Source organism: Oppia nitens, unplaced genomic scaffold (genome assembly GCF_028296485.1).
Source record: "Oppia nitens isolate AA-2021 unplaced genomic scaffold, nextdenovo-longstitch-racon4-pilon3 scaffold1_pilon_pilon_pilon, whole genome shotgun sequence".
Lineage (NCBI taxonomy): Eukaryota > Metazoa > Arthropoda > Arachnida > Sarcoptiformes > Oppiidae > Oppia > Oppia nitens.
In genome coordinates, this window is record NW_026533199.1 from 7,814,716 (window position 1) to 7,835,324 (window position 20,609).

Sequence of the window (20,609 nt, forward strand, 5' to 3'; positions counted from 1 at the left end):
GATTTTATTACAACTAGTAAACGACAACTAATGAGAGATAACAATCATTTAAAATTTCTGTTAACTTATATAATAATTTGTTTTTAAAAACATTTATTTATACTAAATAAAGTATAAGTTAGTTATATTTGATATATTCAAATGATTTTCACGTATTATGACCGATAAATATTTTTTTTGGCAAAATAAATATATTTTGTGTGTGTTTTCATTACATATTAGTGTGACTTATTAACGAACCGGTTGTTATTATATGTGTGTATAAACCACTACTACTTTGGTCTCAGCATATGATCATAATTTTATGAGATGTCAAATAAAGTTTTTATTTTGCGTTAAAAATTAGTTTTTTGTGAAAAAATTGGATGTTTTATAATTATATACTGTATATGTGTATCGATGATATAAAAAAATAATATTATTATTGCACAGTTATGTATTGTATTGTTTTTAACCCCTTTCCTCAATAATCATAATAATAATATATTCTGTATAACTGTATGGCTGACAGATTGTGTACCGGAAGGAAAGTCCTGTTATTTTTGTGATTAATTATTACAATAATTTGTTTTTATTTAATACATAAAAATTATATATTTCTTCTCCATTTTAATCTTTATTTTTGGTGTAAAAAATTAATTTTTAAGATTTTTTTATTGTGTGTGTGTTTTAAAGCTATGTCTAACAAAAACCCAAAAAGTAATTATAATTTTTGTTGTTGTGAATTATTAATTAAATATTGTATTATAGTTTTACTAAAAATAGCAATAATTATTATGTTTTTGATATTATCATAATTTTAATAACTTGTTTTTAAAAATATTAATAATTTTTTTTCTATTTTAAAAAATACCTCATTTTTCAATAGTTTTTTACATTTACCGGATATTTACCGACAAAATGTTTGACACGTCGGCCAACAAATATCTATCTAATGATGAAAGATCTGTTGACAGCGAAAACATAGAGATGTGTAGCCGTGAGGACGTACTGGTTCTCAATCCCAGTCAAAGACAACAAACACAGAGGAATGTCCTAAACATGACTTTATTGTCACTTCTATTACTATTAATAATATCAGTGTCAGTGATAACTCTAATGAAGTTTACATATAAGTCAGTCAATGTCCACATTACTGAACCTCAAGTCAGCGACGATTACATTGATTTGATATTTAATGCAAATAATGTGTCTACAAGTGCTCAGTGTCTAAATATTAAGCTAAACAATCGTACCGACTGTAATCCGGACGAACCCACCATTACTAAAGAGGTATGCATTAAAAAAGGCTGTTGTTGGTCACCAACGATGACTCACAGACAACACCACCGAAGAAGTAATAATCCATTGATAAACAATACTAGTAGTGATGGTCTAAAATCACTAATAGCTGTTCCCAATTGTTATCATCCTATAAATGTTAATAATGACAAATAGTCAAATAAAAAATATCTCGCATTTTTTTTTTAAATTACTGGTAATCATTCAAAATGATTACTTAGCTGTGAATACCTTAAAATTTGTTACTAAGTATTGAGTTAATTATAATTTTATTATTCAAAATTATTTTTGAAATTATTTTTACAATTAATAAATATTAATTGTTTTTTTTTGTTATTTGTTGATTGAAACAATCAATAATAAAATATTAATAATGACACTAATGTTAAAGATTTCTAAATTTATTTTGGTTTATGTTATCATATTTTTTGTATGTAATTATTATTATTAAAAGTATGACTAATCAGTTAGAAAATTAATTTTGACAACACCTATAAAATTTATCGTTTAATTAATCAATTTTTATTATAATTATAAATTTATATACAGTACATATATGATACTATAATAATTACCGGTAACTAGTATTACTAAATGCTTAGTAATTAAATGAAAGCAATATTAATATCAATTTTTATATAACATTTAATTAAAGTTGTATTATTATTATTAAGGTATTTAATCACAATTAATAATGAATGTAATTAAATAATTTTTATTAACAAATCAGTTATAATCACATTTATTAGTTCAATGCTTTGTCCGATATGGACAGTGAGTGGGTCGGGTGCGACCCAATCGTTTTGTCATCAAAGTGGGCGCACACCCGACTCCCTCACACACAAAAAAAACAAATTTAGAGTAGTCTATAAACATAAAATCGATAGGTATTTAATAACAGTTGATCCCATATATTTGTTAATTTATTCAAAGTTTAATAAATGTTTGTATCAATTAGACATTTATGTCAATTATCTGATTAAAAAATATTAAACAAATAAAAATATCAATTATAAAACATTAACAGTAAATCTAAAATATATTTAAAAATAATATGAATATTAGTATTGATAATTCATATGACAAATGTTTAATTAAATTACATTTTAACAATAATGATATATCAGTCAACATTTGATAACTGTTTGGTCATAAATGGCTTAACTTTGATCACTTCGACAACATTGGTCTCGATGTCGAACCACGAAGTGATGTGAATGCTGTCAATAGTAAAATAATATAACCGATCGACACATTTGTTGCGCCGATAAACAGATCGCGGATCAGCTCTTAAGAGGTTTGTTATGGCATCTCTTAACTCAATAGGTTTCAGATATTTAAGACAATAGTCACACAGATTTTTTTCAACTCTGGTGTGAAAATTTTGCAATTGTTTTAAACTCTTTTCGGTAAATTCAACGCTAACTTCACTGACAACACTGCCATCAATCCAGTCATTTGGTAACGAATTATTGTCAAACTGTTGCAATTCATTGGAAACTCTTTGAGTGGTAACTTCATTATCATTATTCAGTACAACTAAAGATTCTAAATCACCACTAATACTGTCACTACTAGTTTCACTACTTGTAAGGCATCGGTCGATGTTGGCCGGCATCGGTAGACAGTCGGGTGAATCATATTGTTTGATATACGGCTTAATGTCCAGAATAGGTGTTCCGTCCAATAAATCAATTCCAGAAACATATAGTTTGCCATCTTTTAGATAATACACAAATAATTATTATTAAATACTTGTGAATAAAACTATAAACTGATACAAACCTCTAACGTCTTCGAGTTTGACGAGTGATAGGCCTATTGGGTTCGGTCTGTGCGGCGATCGCGAGGCAAATACACCGCACGACTGACCGTTAAGTCTCGGCGGACGTACTTTTGATGGACACCTCTTGTTTGTGTTCATATGGAAATAGTAGAGAACCCTTCAGTGAAAAAGATAATGATTTAGTGGTAATAAGTGATTGAATGCTTGTATGCAATGAATCAAATGGTGAGATACCAGATGTGAGTGAAGTCTTGAATGCCGATCAAAGAGTGCATCGGATTATTGAAAAGACATTTATTTAAATCAATACATCCTTTGCTTTGCGGACATATCGCCGACTGTCGAGGCGTTCCGTTCTTCTTATTGAAAACCGATTCCATAAAACCGATTGCTTGAAGACATTGATCCAGTCGTGTCGGTTGCGCCGATGAACAACTGTTGGCCATATTGTCCATACAATTAGGTATAACCGACGGCTAAAAAGTGGTCTAATATTGTCAACAATTATTGTAGAGTTAATACAAAAGTGATTGTATTGAACACACTATACATACAGTGGGCGACACTGTCTTCACTATAAACATGTGTTTATTGTTTTGATTCAAACATACAATTGATTTCAAACTATAATTTTATTTATGAATCAATCAATCAATTGATTTATTTCTAGTGTTTATATGTTTGACATTTGATTGACATAAAAGTCATGTTAACTGATGTCGTGTATCGGTGTTTACATTGTTCGCACCGACGGCGCCAATTGTGGCCACTAATCAGCTTATTTGGTCGCATTCGACGGCCCGTAAACAGCGATAATTTGGTGACCAATCGATTTGTTCACCGAAGCACTGACTGTTTTAATGTCAAACCAAGCGATGGACAATCTTCCGCCGGTCACAAACCCGAAGTATCCGATGAACAACCAATTAAATACACGTCAAGCGATGCTCACCTCAAACACAAGGCATATATGAACTTTCGTCTGTCCGATGAAGAGATGAATGACATCCTGTGGTATGAAAGACCTATTTTGATGATATCTGCGGTCATATTCTTGATATACTTTGCATATCTTCGAGAACCCAACGATATCGACGAAAAAATGGGTCGACCATTGTTTGAGGTGATGCCACAGTTAGAGGTACCGATGATTGAGTCGGCTATTGGTAACGCTGAACGTATGGGTGCAGACACTAAACAACTGATGAAAAGGTTAGATGAACTCAAAGAACTTAGACAACAGATCGACAAACTCGACAAACAGTCAACAAAATAAATGATAGGTTTATAACACAATTAGCATAAAAATAGTAATTTTTATTAATTTAATAAAACGTTAATTTATTTATTAATTATATTAAATTGAAATGAATTATTTGGTATTTTGTTGGATCCAATCCATGTGATGCTTGACTCGTGTATAAATGCCTGACAATTGATAATAACATTAATTGTAATTATTTTAATATTTGAGTTTATGTTTTGAGAAATACCTGGAAATCCTGGTTCAGCGCACTTGTAGCCAAAAGAGACGATTCCCATTTCATACCACTGGTCATCGATGGCCATCGCCAATGGACCGCCGCTATCGCCCTGACACGAGTCTTTACCACCACCTATAATACCGGCGCACATTAGCAGATGATTAATGCCATTAGGAAATCCATTTTGAAGACCATTAAGTTGTGTGTAATTTCGATGGCAGTCCTTGTTGTCTATGATGTTGACATTGACTTCTCTTAATTCATCACTCACTGGACCACCGAATCGAGTGGCACCCCATCCGACCAGTTTAGTAGGCCTTCCTATAAATTCTTCAAATTTTGCAAACTTTGAACCAATCGGCAAACAAATGGGACCAACTGTTGGCAAAAATTCAATCTTATGTCTGACTTTAAGTAATGCAATGTCATTGTAGTGTTGCATTGAACTGTAATCTTTGTGGACATTTATGTGAGACAACTCAATGAATGCAATTTTTGGATCAGAGAGTCGGTGTGCGCCCACTTTGATGACAAAACGATTGGGTCGTATCCGTCCCACTCCCTGACCATAGCGGACAAAACAATGAGCGGCAGATAATATATAGTGTTCATTGATGATGGTTCCGCCACATATGAAACGGGGCCTATTGTCATAACCCTGTCGTTCATATATTGACACAATCCATGGCCAGGTATTGGGCTGTGAGCTTATTCCTGATGATTATTAATGATAAATATATCATATAAAAGAGTCTTAAAGGCTTAGTTACCTCCAACTATGGCTGCAATGTTCGGTCTTTTACCACAATCTTTACGAACATAATTTAAGAGTCAAATAGTAATAATAATAATACGGTATTATTAAAAAATATGAATTAATTATGAAAATAAATACCAAATTTTTTGTTAGGACTGGGAGTTGTAGTAGAAGTAGTAGTAGTAGTGGTAATATTAGTGGTTTCAGTGGACAGACTTATTTGATTTGTTTCATCTTTGAACGGACAACATATTGACAAGAATTTTACTTCTTTTGTGTCTTTATTTTGTCGGCATTTGACAACAGATTCCGATTCAATGTCCATAATATTCATTGTTTTGCACGGATTCAGTGCATGAATCTGACAGAAACCAGGATTTTTCAGTTTAGTATAGCACTCGACTTTGCATAGGTTTTCACGGCTAGAGTCGACATCCGAACCGTTACCCGAAGCTACTATCGACCCATTTATTAGTTTATGGTCGCAAACCACATACTCATCCTCCGATGTATTATTGATATTTCTGGCAAATATATTCACTGAAAAACTTGAATGAATAATAATTGTAATTAGTATACAATAATTGAAAAAAATATTTGATAACATTATCACATAAGATATTTTTGTTTTCAAAAAAATACAAATATAAAACAGAAATTTAATAAAATAAATCTATTATTGGACTGTCGTTTATTTTTATATGCAATTTATTTATTTAATTTTATACATTATTATTAATCGTGATTAGAGGACATCTGCCAAAAAAAATTCGTGACCAATGATAACGATGTCATTATCAGTCATATGTTTGAAATATTTTTTTGATGATCAAAATTAGGACAATTGTTAAACGAAACGATTAATTTTACCAAAAAAATAAATAATATGTTTTGTTTAAATGTTGAGAGAATATTCTGTAAAAATTCTATTATTTTTAAAAATAAGATAGACATGTTTTATAAATAAAATTAAAATTTTTATTACTAATATTTATTATATCAATATCAATGTATTAAATATATATTATTTTAAAATATGAAAACGTGTACAAATGATGAAATCAAAAAACAAATCTTATTAATCAATTATGTATAACAATACTATAATATGTAATATAATAATTAGGCAAATATTTTAATAAATATACATTAGGCAAATGTGTGTAAAAAATCTTAATAATTTAATAATCAAAATGTATTAATTCATATGTTTGAATAAGATTTTACAAAAAGTATGATTAATAGTTGTTTATATAAAATTTTTATGTAGGTGTTTGTGATTATGTTTTACATTAATAATAATAATAATAAACAAAACATTTAAAAAAAAGATAACAACATAAATTTATCATCACTTAAATTATTATAAATTCTTATATTACTAACAAAATTAATTTCTCGTTTTCAATATAAACAACTACTTTATTTCATCTAAAAAAATAAACATTACTTAAACATAATATACAGTATATGGTATTTATTAAAATTAATAAATATATATAATTTTTTCGCATATACTGAATATATGCTCTAAAATAATTGATAGCTTAACAAGAAAATTGCAATCTTTAATTTCAAATCATAAATCACATATAATTTGTGTTAATATAGAATATATGTTTTCAATTAAAGATTTAATTAGATTACAAATAATATATATTAAACAAATTTAATGAATTCAGATCTAAGTCATCATTTAAATGACTTTGAAAAAAATCCTACTCAATTAATATAATGAAATTCAATTTTTATGTTTTTAAAAACTGAATTTTAAATTTAATTTATAATAATAACTGTTAAAATCATCTGAATTGTACATTTATAATGTTTCAAAATATATATATATTAAACAAAACAACAATGAAATAACAAAAAACCATTTTCTGTGAAATTGATATTAAAACAGAATATCATTTTTTATTCTTATTATATCACATGATATATCATATGAATATTTTTTTGATTGTTTTAGATTTATTTAAAACTAAATATAAATTTTTTGTTTGTTTGTTTGAGTGCTTATTTCAAAAAGTAGTGATTTTCAATATAAATATTATTTAATGATTTTACCGTATAATTTGGTAAAAAATATTAGTTAAACTATAATAAAAATTCGTTTATTTCATACCTTATTTTATCAGTTAGTATTTATAATTTAAAAATGTTATCTAATTAGACAAAAATTAGAAAATTAAATGCTAGCTAATAATTTTCGAAAAAAATGCTAAATTTTGTTTTAAAATAAAACATTAATTAAAAAAAACAAAAATAAATTGCCAATAAATTGAAGGTCAAAATTATTGGCACAAAATGTAGTCCACATATTTTTTTCTAGAAATAATGATACAAAAAATGCATACATTATTGCTAACAAATGTACGGAAAATTACCAATAAATATACCAAATAATTACGGTAACATTGAGAGCATCACTAATAACAAGAGCTATAATAACTCTCATTTCAAATAGTTTTTTATTTTTAAAAATATAACAAACATTGTTATTGACATAATATCAATATATTTTTTAATAATATAAAAGTTATTAAAATCTGGTATATTAGTCTATCAATTATTTCAACTATATAAACAATTTATATATAGTTTTTTAATTATTATTATTAATAATAATAAACAAAATATAATATAAATAAATTCATTAGTTAATTGCAAGTGAATTGCAACACATACTAAATTTATATGTGATATTTTTAACATAATAACAAATATTATTGGAATTGACTGAACATAAAAAACACATTTATAAAGAATATTCTGTATTATAAAAACTAAAAACAAAAATGCATTATATTTTATATATAAAATTTACAACAATATCATTAATGCATTAACTTTATTTATAATAATAATAATAATGAAATGAATAATTCTAATCATAATAAACTTAATTTAATAAAATGAGTAATTTTTTTAATAATGTAAATGGCTGTGAGTTTTATTAATTAAATTAAATGACTAACAAATTAATTTCTTTAGAAAATAATATAATACTGTTTTTGATTTTCTATTATTAAATAATTCATTCATTACTAGTTGTAAAATAGCTGTCCATTACTTTATTATATATACCATATCTAATACACTTATTGTGTTATAAAATAATTATTACTTCAAATATAAGCAATTTTATTAGGTTTTTATATAGGAAAGCACTTTGAAATTTATAGCATAGACCATAACATTGTCATATCTATCATAAAATACTGTCTCCTATTTCTTTATAAAACTAATAGATATAAACATTTCGTTACAATTTTCATAAAATATATTACTCTTTAAATGCCAACAAAACATTGCATTACTATATAAAATATATTATACTGTTTTATTTGTATGTCAAACGCGATATGCCTATACTTTTCCGATTAAAATCATTTAGTCTTAAAACATCACATATCCGGATATATTTTTAACTACCGGTGCGTTTTAGGCCATAAATTTATATAATATAAGGAAATAGTTGTATATATTTTTTATTAAAAATTTTTGTGAAATTCGTTGTTTTTATATATCATATTAAATAATAAGCAAATCAATGGATATTTTAAAGATAAATTTGTGATAATTGAACTCAAAGTAATAATATATTTGTTATAAAAAGATCTTTTGGTCCAAAAATGTAGCAATTAATACATTAATAATCTATTGTTTTAAAATAGTATGATAAGTATAGTTTATAATAGTAATTATATTATCAAAGATTTATCAAAAATATAACAAAAATGAATACTCAAGTTATAATAATAATAATAAATATAAAACTTAATTAGAAAAATTACTAATTATTACAATTAATTGGCTATAAAAACAAAATAATAATAATAAGTACTGCTATTATAGTTAAATAATAATAAATTATTAAATCACAAAATGATTATACTGTACAATAATAATAATAGTTAATTCATTTAATTAATAATTGATAAACAAGTAAATAAATAATTATTATTACTATTATCGTCAAAAACGATTGTTAAGAGATTTTGGCATAAAAAGGAAGTTTTAAATGTTGCAAAAAATAAAAACAAATCAAACTTGAATTTTTGATTATTTGTAATCAATTGATTCATTTTTGCGGTGCATAGAGCTATTGCCACCGTATATAGTGATACCGCGCCACGAGATATAGCCGCCCAATCGTGAGTCGCGGCGCTCCCGACGCCAACTCGAGTGTCGTTTTTTAAGGCGACCACCGGCCGAGACATCCGTTTTGGGCGGAAAGCGACCGTATTGGTAGATAAGTGTAAAAAATAACACAAAACCTATAAAAAATTCAATTATTAGTCTTCAATAAACTAATAAAATAATAATAGTGAAAAACATTTATTAAATATAATTAAATAATAATTAAGTACTTAATAAAAAATATTAATAATAGATAAAAACTTTTACAATATATTGTATAATATTTTAAATTGTAAATATTTAAAAGACAGACAAACAGCAACATTGAAAAACAATTAAAAGTATTGAGGTTTTCATACCGGCTGCTATTGGAAGGAAAGCCATGGCCTTAATGAACCCGGGATAACCCAAATAGCGGCTATTAATTATTAAATCGCCGTCTTTTAACGTTTGGTTTGTTTCGGGATCATAGGTTGAGGAACGGGTCGTATAGTTCCATAGCGAACGATTGCCAGTCGTCAGGATGTCTACATCAAGAACCGTATAAACCTTGTGATCAATTGGGTCAACGTATTGGCCGTAATCGGGCGGATAGTATATGATTTGATTCTTCCACATATTCAGATCCAACATCATTACACCGACAATAATACCATAATTAAACCATTTGCCTACAGGTGCCAAATAATTGTGTTTTATTTTAAAATAATTGTTATAATCAAATTAATGTGTTTTTGTTTATATGTATAATGTATTTATATAGTATCTATGCTTTTAATAAAATAAATTGCTTTTAAATTAATAAAAACAATATACAATTCATGTGTTTTTACAATAAAAATTTTCTTTTAAAAGTCAAAATAAATAAACAAAAATAGAAAATTCCTTAAATGCTTAACACAAGTGTATAAACTATTTACTGCACTAAAAACTACTACATATATAAATAAAAATAATTGACATTAAATCACAAGTGCTGGTTAGGTATGAGTTAATGATAAATACCAGTGATATGGAAGACCACTTCAGGAAACTTAACCGACTTTTTGAAGAACTTTAACGAATAGGAAGACTGTAGTAAACCGGGAAGTTTGATGTTTAGATCGCATACAAAGTGAGGAAAGTCCCAGTCCTGTGCATAATGTAAACAACAATTATAATTATTATTAATTATTATTTAGTTATTATTAATTTTTACTTTTTTTTAATTTATATTATATTTTTAATTAATAAGTGTTATTTAATTTTATTTTCCCCATCAAATTATTTGTATAAATAATTATAGTAACTAATAGAAAATATTAAATTATAGATTCACATTGATTTTTAAAAATACAAACTACAAAAGCTAATGTAAATTTTGTTTTATAAACTAAAATGCATTGAAACAAAACATATCTCTCATCCATCATTCATAACTACCATATCCTATGATAAATGTCTTAAATCTCAACTCCCTTTCCACTCAAATAATTGTTAGACAATATAGTCGTTGTTGTTTTATGAAACCATCAGACGATTAAGTCATTTATCAATAAACAGTAAAAACATTTAAATAGAAAGCATTCAATCATTCAAGTTATTCCCAAGTTTGGAACTACAGTTTTATCTACCGTTCCTTTTAATACTAATAATAATTTTGTGGCTCAAATGCTGACATATAACTTATGAACTTTTCATAATTTAGTCAACGAGTTGGCAATTATGGTGAAAATGTTGACAAATGATTACCTGCATAACAAGCAATAGATCCATAACTAGTATAGAAGAGGCCAGGAAAGCCCGGGACAGTTCAGTACTGGCAATAAAATCTCTGTTAAGGTTATCCCACGAAATCTTATCGGTTACTATCAGTGTGATTACGACTGCTGCGATCACCAGAGCGCCCGACCAGAACACCAATATACGAGTTGTCGTGTGTTTGTGCCAAAAGGTGCGCAAATTTTGTGCCCAACCTAACAGTGCAGTTGTTATCATAAAAAGTATTTTTAGTCACTTAAATACAAAATAATATTTTAATAGCATTAAATGAAAAAAAAACACATTAAATATGCATTTTATTTTAATGGTATTTTTTGTATTAGTTTAAACTAATAAATATTTGTATTAAATATTAATATTCGCATTAAGATTATCGAAATAAAAACATTATGTTTTAAATTAAATGATTGAAAGCATTTTTAACTGACAAAAATGCTAACATTGACTTCGATCCAAAAAATAAATTATTATTTATTATGTTTTAATATACTTAACATTATAAATAATATAGACTGACTTTATTATATGAAAATTTAACGTATTTAACACAAACACTTTTAATAATCTACGGTATATTAATACTAATATTTTTACCGTATATTTGATTTCAATTAAACAAATTAAACAAAAACAAACAAAACTAAGTCAACTAAACAAACTCAAAGATAATATTAATTAACTAAGTGTCTCAAAAATAGTCAATAATATTGTAAACACTGTTTACTAATTGAATAACTTATATTAATAATAAAACAAAGAGTATTACCGATAATGCAAACAAACTGATAGCTTATCAAACAAACAAATATATATATATAATATTTATAAGCAATAAAATTAAATATTTAGCTAACCTGGATATAGGTTGTCTTGTAACATCATATCTGTGATCATCCAGGCAGTGAAAAAGTCGCCCAACCACGTGCCACAAGCAGCCACTTTCATGAAGTTGGCGTATGTCATACCCATATAAGTGTTTATCACATAGAGGTGGGCCCTAGGATGGGCCCATACCAGTAGACAGTTATAGGCAATGGAGAAAAAGTAACACGAAATAAAAACAGTGGCAAACATGATCATCCATGTGCCGCACTCGTCACGAAACATCTTGAGCCGTAACACTAGCCTCAAGATTATGTGGTGAAGTATGTATTTGCCAAAGACTAGACCCACGGCTATGGCTGTGAGCCAGAAGCTCACCTTCACTACGATCCAGTGAGGTTCGGGCGGATACTTAGTGGCCACAAATGATATCACGTTTCCTAATACCGGTATCGAGCACTCCATCAACGAGTGTGAAAGCGGATCCTCAGCGAAGATCAAAAAATTACAAAACACGACAAAATATGCAACAAAAAGTCGGGCGTACGGGTGCTGGAAATAATACCTGAGACACGGAATCAGGGATTATAAAAAAAGTAAATTAGCAAAAAAAAAAATAATGACATAAATATTTGAATTCATTAATTTTTGAAAATTTTAATAAATTGAACATTAAACAGAAGTATATTTTGAAAGCAATCTTTGTGCCAAAAATATCATATACTTTAGGATTATTTACTAATTTAAATGTAAATTATATTTTTCAATGAGTTGTCAAATATTTGTCTTTGAATAACATTTTCATTTGTAGTGTTTTTCAAATATTCAGATAAATATTTGAAACAATTAAAATCACTGTACTATCAACTATCGACTAATCAACAATTAGTTTTTATGTTATTAAACATTTATAATATAAATAAATTCAGTTCTTTATATAATTCCGAATAAAATCTAATTTTGTATTTAAAAAGCATAAGAAAATACTGGTAGAGGACAGGGAGTTAAATAAACAATTATCAATAATAGTCACCTAAAATCCTTTTCCATATGTAATGAATATTGACTTAAATTATCTGAATTAGCATTGATGTGGTGTTGTGGCCGATGGCACAGGTATTGACTATAAGTATCATCACCACCACCACCACCTGAAGCAGCATTATTAGCAAATGTATTGTCATAATTATCACAATCGCTACAATAGTAGCTATTATTTGAAGTCTTGTTGTTTAACAAACACTTATTGGTTGAATTATCGAAGTTTTTATTCACAATTTGTCGATTATTTTGTTTTACGTCCAAATTAGTCAACAATTTATCACATTTGGCACAATATTTGGTGTATAGCCCGCCATGACTTTCTCTATTGTTGGTGTCGGTATCACCGGTTGTTGGCCACAGATCTGACTCGTCCTTCTCTTGACTCGGAGTTAATATTTGAACCGATTTTGTCCGACAACCGCATGAATTGTTTAGTGGTTTGAGTTGAGCCGTATCGCCGGCCACGAAGTCCAACGGAAGGCTCATTTGTTGGCCTGTAATTCATCGGATAATTATATATCTTATATATTTATACATCAATTTTTTGAAATCTTTTGATAATTTTTTCAAAAAATATCAATCAAATTGTAATTATTGTTTAACTAATTTCTATTAAATTACACCCTATTGTCATAATAGATAACTAATACCTAATTGTTATATAAACTGATATTAAATGCCATTTACACCAACGCTGATTGAGATAAAAACAATAAGGTGTGTCAGATAAGGGCTCAATTATATCTCGGGTTAAATAAAGGGGTGAACTTATTAAATAATAATCATAATGGCCATAGAGTACACATATCATATACATATACATTACGCCTACCGGTGCTATAAAAATATACAAACATTTGCCGTATATATTTAAATAAGATTATAAATTAAAACATTACTATAATAAGCACAGGAATTGACATTAAAATTAACACTAAAATAAACATTTGAAATATCGTTTTTGTTATATACAAAAAATTATTAGTTGTTTAACGAAATCAATTGACTGTAACTATAATTAAAATTGTGTCTAACGTTATATAACACGTAAACTAACGTTTTTCCCCTTACATCTACCTTTCCTTTAATAGGCCTTATCGAGGAAATCATAAAAATTGGTTATTAAAGAATGATGGGAACTGTTGTCTAATGTAATCAATTAATACTTTTAATACAATTTAAAAAATCATAAATAAATTTACAAAGTATCCCATTATTATAACACATATCATATATAGTATACTAATAAAAAAATATTAATAATCTCTTCGGTGGTCAATACCTGTAGAACAGGACCTCTTGTGATGGGAACTGGACTTCAATATTGAGTTTGGTTTCTGATTCGGTGTCTTCGCGGTCACCGATACAGGCATTAATGGTATCAATACTTCTCGATTACTATCGTCATCGTCGGACACCAATTGGTGGTTGTGTTKACCATTCAATGTTATGTCATTTGGTGTCGCCGTCGCCAACATCGACAAAGACTTTACTGTTTTGGTGTCAGTCGACGACAACCGATGTTGTCCTACACTGTCCTCTTGTATTGACATAATTGTTGATTAAGTACAACAACAACAACAACAACGATAGTAATAAATATAATACAAATTACACTAATTTTAAACTAAAATAAATTAAATTAAATAACAAATATTTTTGGTCACATTTTTTTACGCTTTTTGCCGAAAAATGCCATAAATATTATGATTACTATTAATATAATTATCGGTAATAATATTAAACACTTTAAATGTAATTTATTTATTATTTGTGAAATAATAATAAATTATTTAATAATTAAATTATAATTAAAATCAATAAAATATAATAATGTAATCAAAATAATAGCGTCAATGAAGTCATAGTTGTTGTGTTGTGTTATATATGACAACAAATAATACTAAATATAAAGTATTAATAATATTAATATACAGTACTATTGAACAGTGAGTCTCACAGTTCATACACACACACAGTCTCTCTAATGTTATGTGAATTCAAAATACAGTTTGTGTTGTGTTTTGTTGTTGTTGTGTATGTGTTGTCTGTTTTTGATAACACATTATACATGTATTTGTTGAGTAATATAATAATAAATTGTGGCAAACATTTGGCCCAACAATTCAATTGACTTCAAACAGCACTTACACTCACACATACATTACACCGACACTAATACATATCAATATAAATATATGATATGATATATCAGTGCCGACGCAATACATACAAACAATTTATAAATAAAAGCCATTTTTTCCAATAGATTTTCATTTGGTTTTATAAACAAAAAGTTTTTTTTGTTATTATTTTATTAATAATATAAAAAAAAATTTATAATATCATAAATTTTTTTTGTTTAATTATTTATGTTATATTATTTTGTGATATTTGTGTGTTAAATGTCCTTTTAATAATGCATGATAACCAAGGTTAACATACAATACATATTTGTATTGTAATATTATTATTATTTATTTACAAATTTGATTACTAGTTATTAATAGATAAACAAGTTTATTGAGATTTATAGCTAATTGTTTAATAGTTAATACTGTATATGATATTAAAAAACGCTATGTGGTATCGCTATAGGGATTGTAGTGTACAATAAATGTATGTATAGCGTGGCGCTCATGTATTTACTGAGTTTTGGCGCTTTTTGTGTATAACCCTTGAGGGCAGGTATTTCTTACTTGCTATAGGAAAGGGGGGTTCAATACATACATACATAAAGTACAGTACAGTGTCGTTATGAAGAGCACTGATTTAATATTATATATTCATTTATTTTTATTTTCTAAAATATAATGTAATTATTCATTCAATTTAATATTTATTATTAGTTAGGGAAAGAAAGTGTAATATTTGTAGTGAAATAAACTTTTTTTTATTTCTTTTTTTTAGTTTAATTATTATTATCTGTATATCATTCGTAAATTGTATGCGAAATCACTACACAGTATATCACGTCATAGAGACATACAGTACAGTACATACATTGACAATACGGGTGCTGAACACTGTGCTGACTATTGCAATATTTGTTAAACACATATTAATGTAAAGGGATTGACTGTAAATTTTTTTTATTATTATATGATTGCAATATTTTTGCAACAAAAACATAGCGTGACTGAAGGATCGTATGATTATTGTGTGTCTGTGCCAGACTGCCAGTGCTGTAATCTGTGAACAACACTATCCGTCCAATACTATTGAATAATTTTTGTAGAAAAACTTTTTTTATGATTATGAATATGAATATGAATTTTAATTAATTGCTTGATATTATGTATATGACAGGTAAATCACATTACAGTACAGTACATATACCGGTATAATCACACCACATATTAGATAATGTATTTATATTTTTATACATTTTATTTCGTGTATTATCTAATCATACAATAATACATTTGAATATACAGTACAATAAATTTGTTGTTACATTAAAAATAGCTCTTTGCAATTAATTTAATCATATATTTATTTCTATTGATTAATTAAATTGTTTGGTAAACAAACAAAATGAATAAATGATATTTTATTTTACTTGTAATCATCAGAGCTTCTGATAGGAAAATTTTATTTCATTAAATAAATTTATATCTATTTCATTAATATAGTAATATAAATGACAAATAAATTTATATGATATGATATAAGTTAGTATATAAAAGATCTAAATATCAACCAATGTGTGTATGTGTTGTAAATATTTTTTTTTATATTGCTGTATAATTTGATACACTATTAGGCCAAACATGAAAATAGGACACATATTTGTATTTCACTTGATTTTTTTGTTTTAATACATTATACACTTGTTTATATTTATCATTAACGCAATAATTGTTATAATTTATAATACTATAATATTATTTACTAAATTATACAGTATTATAAATTTTGTAAATATATTGGATACTTAATATTGTTATTTACAGTACAGTATATAAATAGCAATATCAGATATAAATTAAATATTTATTGATTTATATATATTTATATAAATATATTGTAAAATTGTATGAATAACAAAAAATTGATAAATAAATAAATATAACTTTAAAACATAGTTTTTATTTAATTAATTAAAAAAATAAATATAAAGTCTAATTGAGTCCAGCGTAACAATTATATAAATCAATTTACATAATAATAGTAATAATAAGATACCCTTGGTCACTTCCATGTTATTAAAGCATAATTGTGACATAATTTCCATTTCATATATTATTTTAAATTTCATTACTTTTTTACAGTTCAATGTTATCCATATATATATAATATAAATTTTAAAATTACTTAACAAATTATTTATTAGTTTTGTTATTGTTGTGTAACTATTGATTTTCTATTATATTTTTATAATTTTGTGACAAAATAATAGTTCCTATAAAAATAATGGTATTTATTAGTGATTATAAAATAACATTTTAGTATATACTGTATTTTATGATATATTAATTTTATGGTTTTGGTATCATATTATTAATTTTATTGTATTTTACAGAAACTACTTTAATATAAACAACAATAATTTTGCATAATTAAATTATAATATAATTTTATTTAATCTAATTATAAGATAGCTCGTTTTCTCAATTATCTGTTATTATTAATGGAAATATATTTTTTTAATTTAGTTTTTTTTGTCAACATTAGATTTTTGAATAATTTATTTTCAAATAAAAATTATAATCATTATTGTAATAGTATTACATGTCATTTAAATGAAAACTTATTTGTAAATTCGATACACTATTTAATATTTAATTTATTTTTAAATTACTTTTGTTCTACTTTTGTATTTTGATATACAATTTATATCATAAATATATTAGAAAAAAATGTATAAATCCGGTTAACAAATCTATGACATAAAGCAGATACTATAGTAAAGTGTGTTGTCATTAAAAATAATAATTTATATCATAATATTACAAACGATGATTTAGCACACATTTAGCACACGTTTAATGTACTGTATTTTGTTTCAGTTATATTAATAGGTATTTATATTTCAATAAATTCAGACGCGTTGGCGATTGTGATATAATGCCATTGAATGACATATTTGATGATCAGATCAAACATAAACACAGTGTTAGGATTAAACTGAAACATTAAAAATGATTAATAATATATAATAATAAATAATAATATAAAATTTTACTAACATACAGTACACTAATAATAATTATAATGCTTATTATATAAGTTATGTAAATACAGTACTATTATTATTATTTTGAAGATTACTAATGATATACTATACAAACATTTTGTAATACAGTATTTTATATTCAGTATTGATTAAAAAATTTATTGATTATTAAACTAAGTATATTTTTTTATCAAATTTAATAACCAAATGAATTAATAATATATTTTATTTTAATATACAATTAAATAAAATATATTATTTTCGATTACAAATTTCGATTATAGATTGAAACATTTTTTTCCCAATAAATAATGAAATTTCAAGTTAATATATATTATTACTTATTAATATATTAAATAAAATTATGTAAACCACTGAATAAATTTAATAAAAATTATTTTAATTAAACAGCTATATATATAAATATTATACTTAGTAATTGTAAATAAATGTCCAATTTTCATATTCAACAAGCAATTTACCGTATGATATAATTTTCCATTTAATGTTTACCTTAATTTTATCATAATTTTAATTAACACCTGAATTTTGTTTATCTAATATCTTATTATATAAGTTTTGTCAAAAAGTTTGTCCGCAACAACAACAACAACACTTATAGCTTTCAAATGTATAAAATTGATAAATATTTATATATAGAAAATATCTGATAACATAAAAAAACTTAATTACCGGTTGTGACGTACAAATAGTCTGACGCATAGTATATTACATAGAAATAAAATTAAACAAAGATTTCATAAATATTTAACAATATATTGTATTTAACTTATAATATAAATGAACAACATTTTCATTGATAAAATATTAATAGTAAAACTATTAGACTTTTTAATACAGTAATACTGTATCTATTAATAACTATTTGCAGTATTTGATTCATTAGTATTGTTTTTGACAAAAAAAGTAAAATTACAATAAAATAAAAATGTTTTCATATTTATTCAAATCATCGAAAGATAAATCGAAAAAAGATAAAAACAATGCCCTCTTTTTTGAATATATTGATCATTCAATAACAGAAAACGTATGTATTTTATATTTTTAATTTGTTTATATTTGTTGTATAATTAATTAAATAAATTTATTTTGTTTTTTCACTGAAATCAGGAAATTTCTGAATTGGATGCCTTAAAGTCGGCCCGAAAACAGTCGTTGAGTCCACAGATCATACAAAATCATATGAATGATAGTATTATGCAAACAGTACTGTCAATTGTGAGACAAGGGATCTCCGATGAAGATAATTGTTTTAAATTATGTAAACATATTGTCGACAAACTGAATGAAGAGTTAGGCCATCGATGGCAGTGTCGTATTGACTATAGAAAGGGATCCAATTCCTACTTTGCATATGAACCACAATTTTTAATACAATTTACAATGGGATTCGTGTACTTTGAAATCTATAAAATTCAATTTGTATGTTAGTTATTTATAGAATATATTTTTTATTTATTTATTGATTTTTATTTTTATTTTAATTATATACTGTATATATATATAGTTTGATTGTCAACAATTTATAAATGCATTCAAATGTGGAAAAATAAGTAGCGAACTGAACATAATTGAGACCGATATGAATGATCATATGATAACCGATGTCAAAGAGATCACATTCAATGCGATTGAAAAATCAAATAATTTGTATGACATTTCATATGAGATTAGGACTCAAATGGATAAGCGATATGACAACCATAAGTGGCAGTGTATTGATTGTGCATATTTCGGCTCATTTAGTATTTCCAAACGGGACGGATCTTATATTACATATAAAGTGGCTGATCTGCAAATTACATTGTTTCAAACAATGTGTATTAATAATATGACAAATAATAAATATTAATTTATTGTTTATCATTGTAAATATATTATATTTATAACACAATATATATAATCTATATACAGTATATGGATATAAATATCATATATTTAAAAATTATTAATATTTTATTTATGTTATATATTAATATTATATAATTATTTTGATTATTCCATTTCATCATAATATTTATTTATTTATTTATTTGAACAATTCTGCTGTGATTTTATTTATTTTATTCAATTTATTTTTACTAATAAATTATTTATTGTTTTTTTTATTAAATCACTTGCATATCTTAATTTTACACAATATACCGTTATACAGTCTAAATTTATATTGTTAAGTACCAGTATATAGACTGATGATTAATTATAACATACATGTGCTCATTGAGATCATACATGAATATCAATACAAGAATTTTATTGAAACACAATATTTTTTATGACTTAAGGGTATCTCTTAAGTGAGTTTGAAAAATTTAACTATTATATTAT

The 20,609-nt window shown here is 25.6% G+C and overlaps 6 protein-coding genes across 7 annotated transcripts; 3 read left to right on the forward strand and 3 right to left on the reverse strand.

The window, feature by feature from the left end:
• Positions 1–48: 48 nt before the first annotated feature.
• On the forward strand, positions 49–1,836 carry LOC128952126 (uncharacterized). The gene is made up of 2 exons (XM_054297463.1): positions 49–699; positions 869–1,836. Exons 1-2 carry the CDS (start codon positions 678–680, stop codon positions 1,435–1,437), a joined length of 591 nt encoding a protein of 196 aa, XP_054153438.1. The 5' UTR covers positions 49–677; the 3' UTR covers positions 1,438–1,836.
• Positions 1,837–2,404: 568 nt separating this feature from the next.
• LOC128966499 (tRNA (adenine(37)-N6)-methyltransferase-like) lies at positions 2,405–3,635 on the reverse strand. The gene is made up of 3 exons (XM_054313348.1): positions 3,302–3,635; positions 3,067–3,224; positions 2,405–3,000 (listed from the first exon to the last, which is right to left on the reverse strand). Exons 1-3 carry the CDS (start codon positions 3,520–3,522, stop codon positions 2,405–2,407), a joined length of 975 nt encoding a protein of 324 aa, XP_054169323.1. The 5' UTR covers positions 3,523–3,635.
• Positions 3,636–3,680: 45 nt separating this feature from the next.
• On the forward strand, positions 3,681–4,363 carry LOC128951824 (uncharacterized). Its single transcript, XM_054297103.1, has one exon. It carries the CDS (start codon positions 3,774–3,776, stop codon positions 4,341–4,343), a length of 570 nt encoding a protein of 189 aa, XP_054153078.1. The 5' UTR covers positions 3,681–3,773; the 3' UTR covers positions 4,344–4,363.
• Positions 4,364–4,439: 76 nt separating this feature from the next.
• On the reverse strand, positions 4,440–7,769 carry LOC128966500 (clotting factor G beta subunit-like). Its single transcript, XM_054313349.1, has 5 exons — positions 7,711–7,769; positions 5,447–5,856; positions 5,322–5,360; positions 4,561–5,265; positions 4,440–4,495 (listed from the first exon to the last, which is right to left on the reverse strand). Exons 1-5 carry the CDS (start codon positions 7,767–7,769, stop codon positions 4,440–4,442), a joined length of 1,269 nt encoding a protein of 422 aa, XP_054169324.1.
• Positions 7,770–9,317: 1,548 nt separating this feature from the next.
• LOC128951801 (transmembrane protein 117-like) lies at positions 9,318–14,772 on the reverse strand. 2 transcript variants are annotated; one of them, XM_054297075.1, is made up of 7 exons: positions 14,364–14,772; positions 13,071–13,575; positions 12,070–12,602; positions 11,186–11,409; positions 10,460–10,586; positions 9,814–10,125; positions 9,318–9,591 (listed from the first exon to the last, which is right to left on the reverse strand). In XM_054297075.1, exons 1-7 carry the CDS (start codon positions 14,632–14,634, stop codon positions 9,377–9,379), a joined length of 2,187 nt encoding a protein of 728 aa, XP_054153050.1. In that variant the 5' UTR covers positions 14,635–14,772; the 3' UTR covers positions 9,318–9,376. The 2 variants fall into 2 exon arrangements, with proteins under 2 accessions (XP_054153050.1, XP_054153051.1); XM_054297076.1 differs by lacking the exon at positions 14,364–14,772 and adding an exon at positions 13,732–14,011.
• Positions 14,773–19,209: 4,437 nt separating this feature from the next.
• Positions 19,210–20,441, forward strand: LOC128966501 (uncharacterized). The gene is made up of 4 exons (XM_054313350.1): positions 19,210–19,308; positions 19,392–19,703; positions 19,789–20,101; positions 20,437–20,441. Exons 1-4 carry the CDS (start codon positions 19,210–19,212, stop codon positions 20,439–20,441), a joined length of 729 nt encoding a protein of 242 aa, XP_054169325.1.
• The last annotated feature ends 168 nt before the right edge of the window (positions 20,442–20,609 follow it).

Excerpts from the sequence above, each read along its gene's own strand:
- LOC128952126 (XM_054297463.1), top strand. The coding sequence starts at position 678 with ATGTCTAACAAAAACCCAAAAA. Across the intron at positions 700-868 it reads GTCTAACAAAAACCCAAAAA|TTTTTTACATTTACCGGATA; the intron begins GTAATTATAATT and ends ATTTTTCAATAG.
- LOC128966499 (XM_054313348.1), bottom strand. The coding sequence starts at position 3,522 with ATGGACAATATGGCCAACAGTTGTTCATCGGCGCAACCGACACGACTG. Across the intron at positions 3,225-3,301 it reads CAAGACTTCACTCACATCTG|GGTTCTCTACTATTTCCATA; the intron begins GTATCTCACCAT and ends TTTTCACTGAAG. Across the intron at positions 3,001-3,066 it reads CAAACTCGAAGACGTTAGAG|ATGGCAAACTATATGTTTCT; the intron begins GTTTGTATCAGT and ends ATTATCTAAAAG.
- LOC128951824 (XM_054297103.1), top strand. The coding sequence starts at position 3,774 with ATGTTAACTGATGTCGTGTATCGGTGTTTACATTGTTCGCACCGACGG.
- LOC128966500 (XM_054313349.1), bottom strand. The coding sequence starts at position 7,769 with ATGAGAGTTATTATAGCTCTTGTTATTAGTGATGCTCTCAATGTTACC. Across the intron at positions 5,857-7,710 it reads AATGTTACCGTAATTATTTG|TTTTTCAGTGAATATATTTG; the intron begins GTATATTTATTG and ends TATTCATTCAAG. Across the intron at positions 4,496-4,560 it reads CGCTGAACCAGGATTTCCAG|GCATTTATACACGAGTCAAG; the intron begins GTATTTCTCAAA and ends ATCAATTGTCAG.
- LOC128966501 (XM_054313350.1), top strand. The coding sequence starts at position 19,210 with ATGTTTTCATATTTATTCAAATCATCGAAAGATAAATCGAAAAAAGAT. Across the intron at positions 19,309-19,391 it reads ATCATTCAATAACAGAAAAC|GAAATTTCTGAATTGGATGC; the intron begins GTATGTATTTTA and ends CACTGAAATCAG. Across the intron at positions 19,704-19,788 it reads AAATCTATAAAATTCAATTT|TTTGATTGTCAACAATTTAT; the intron begins GTATGTTAGTTA and ends ATATATATATAG.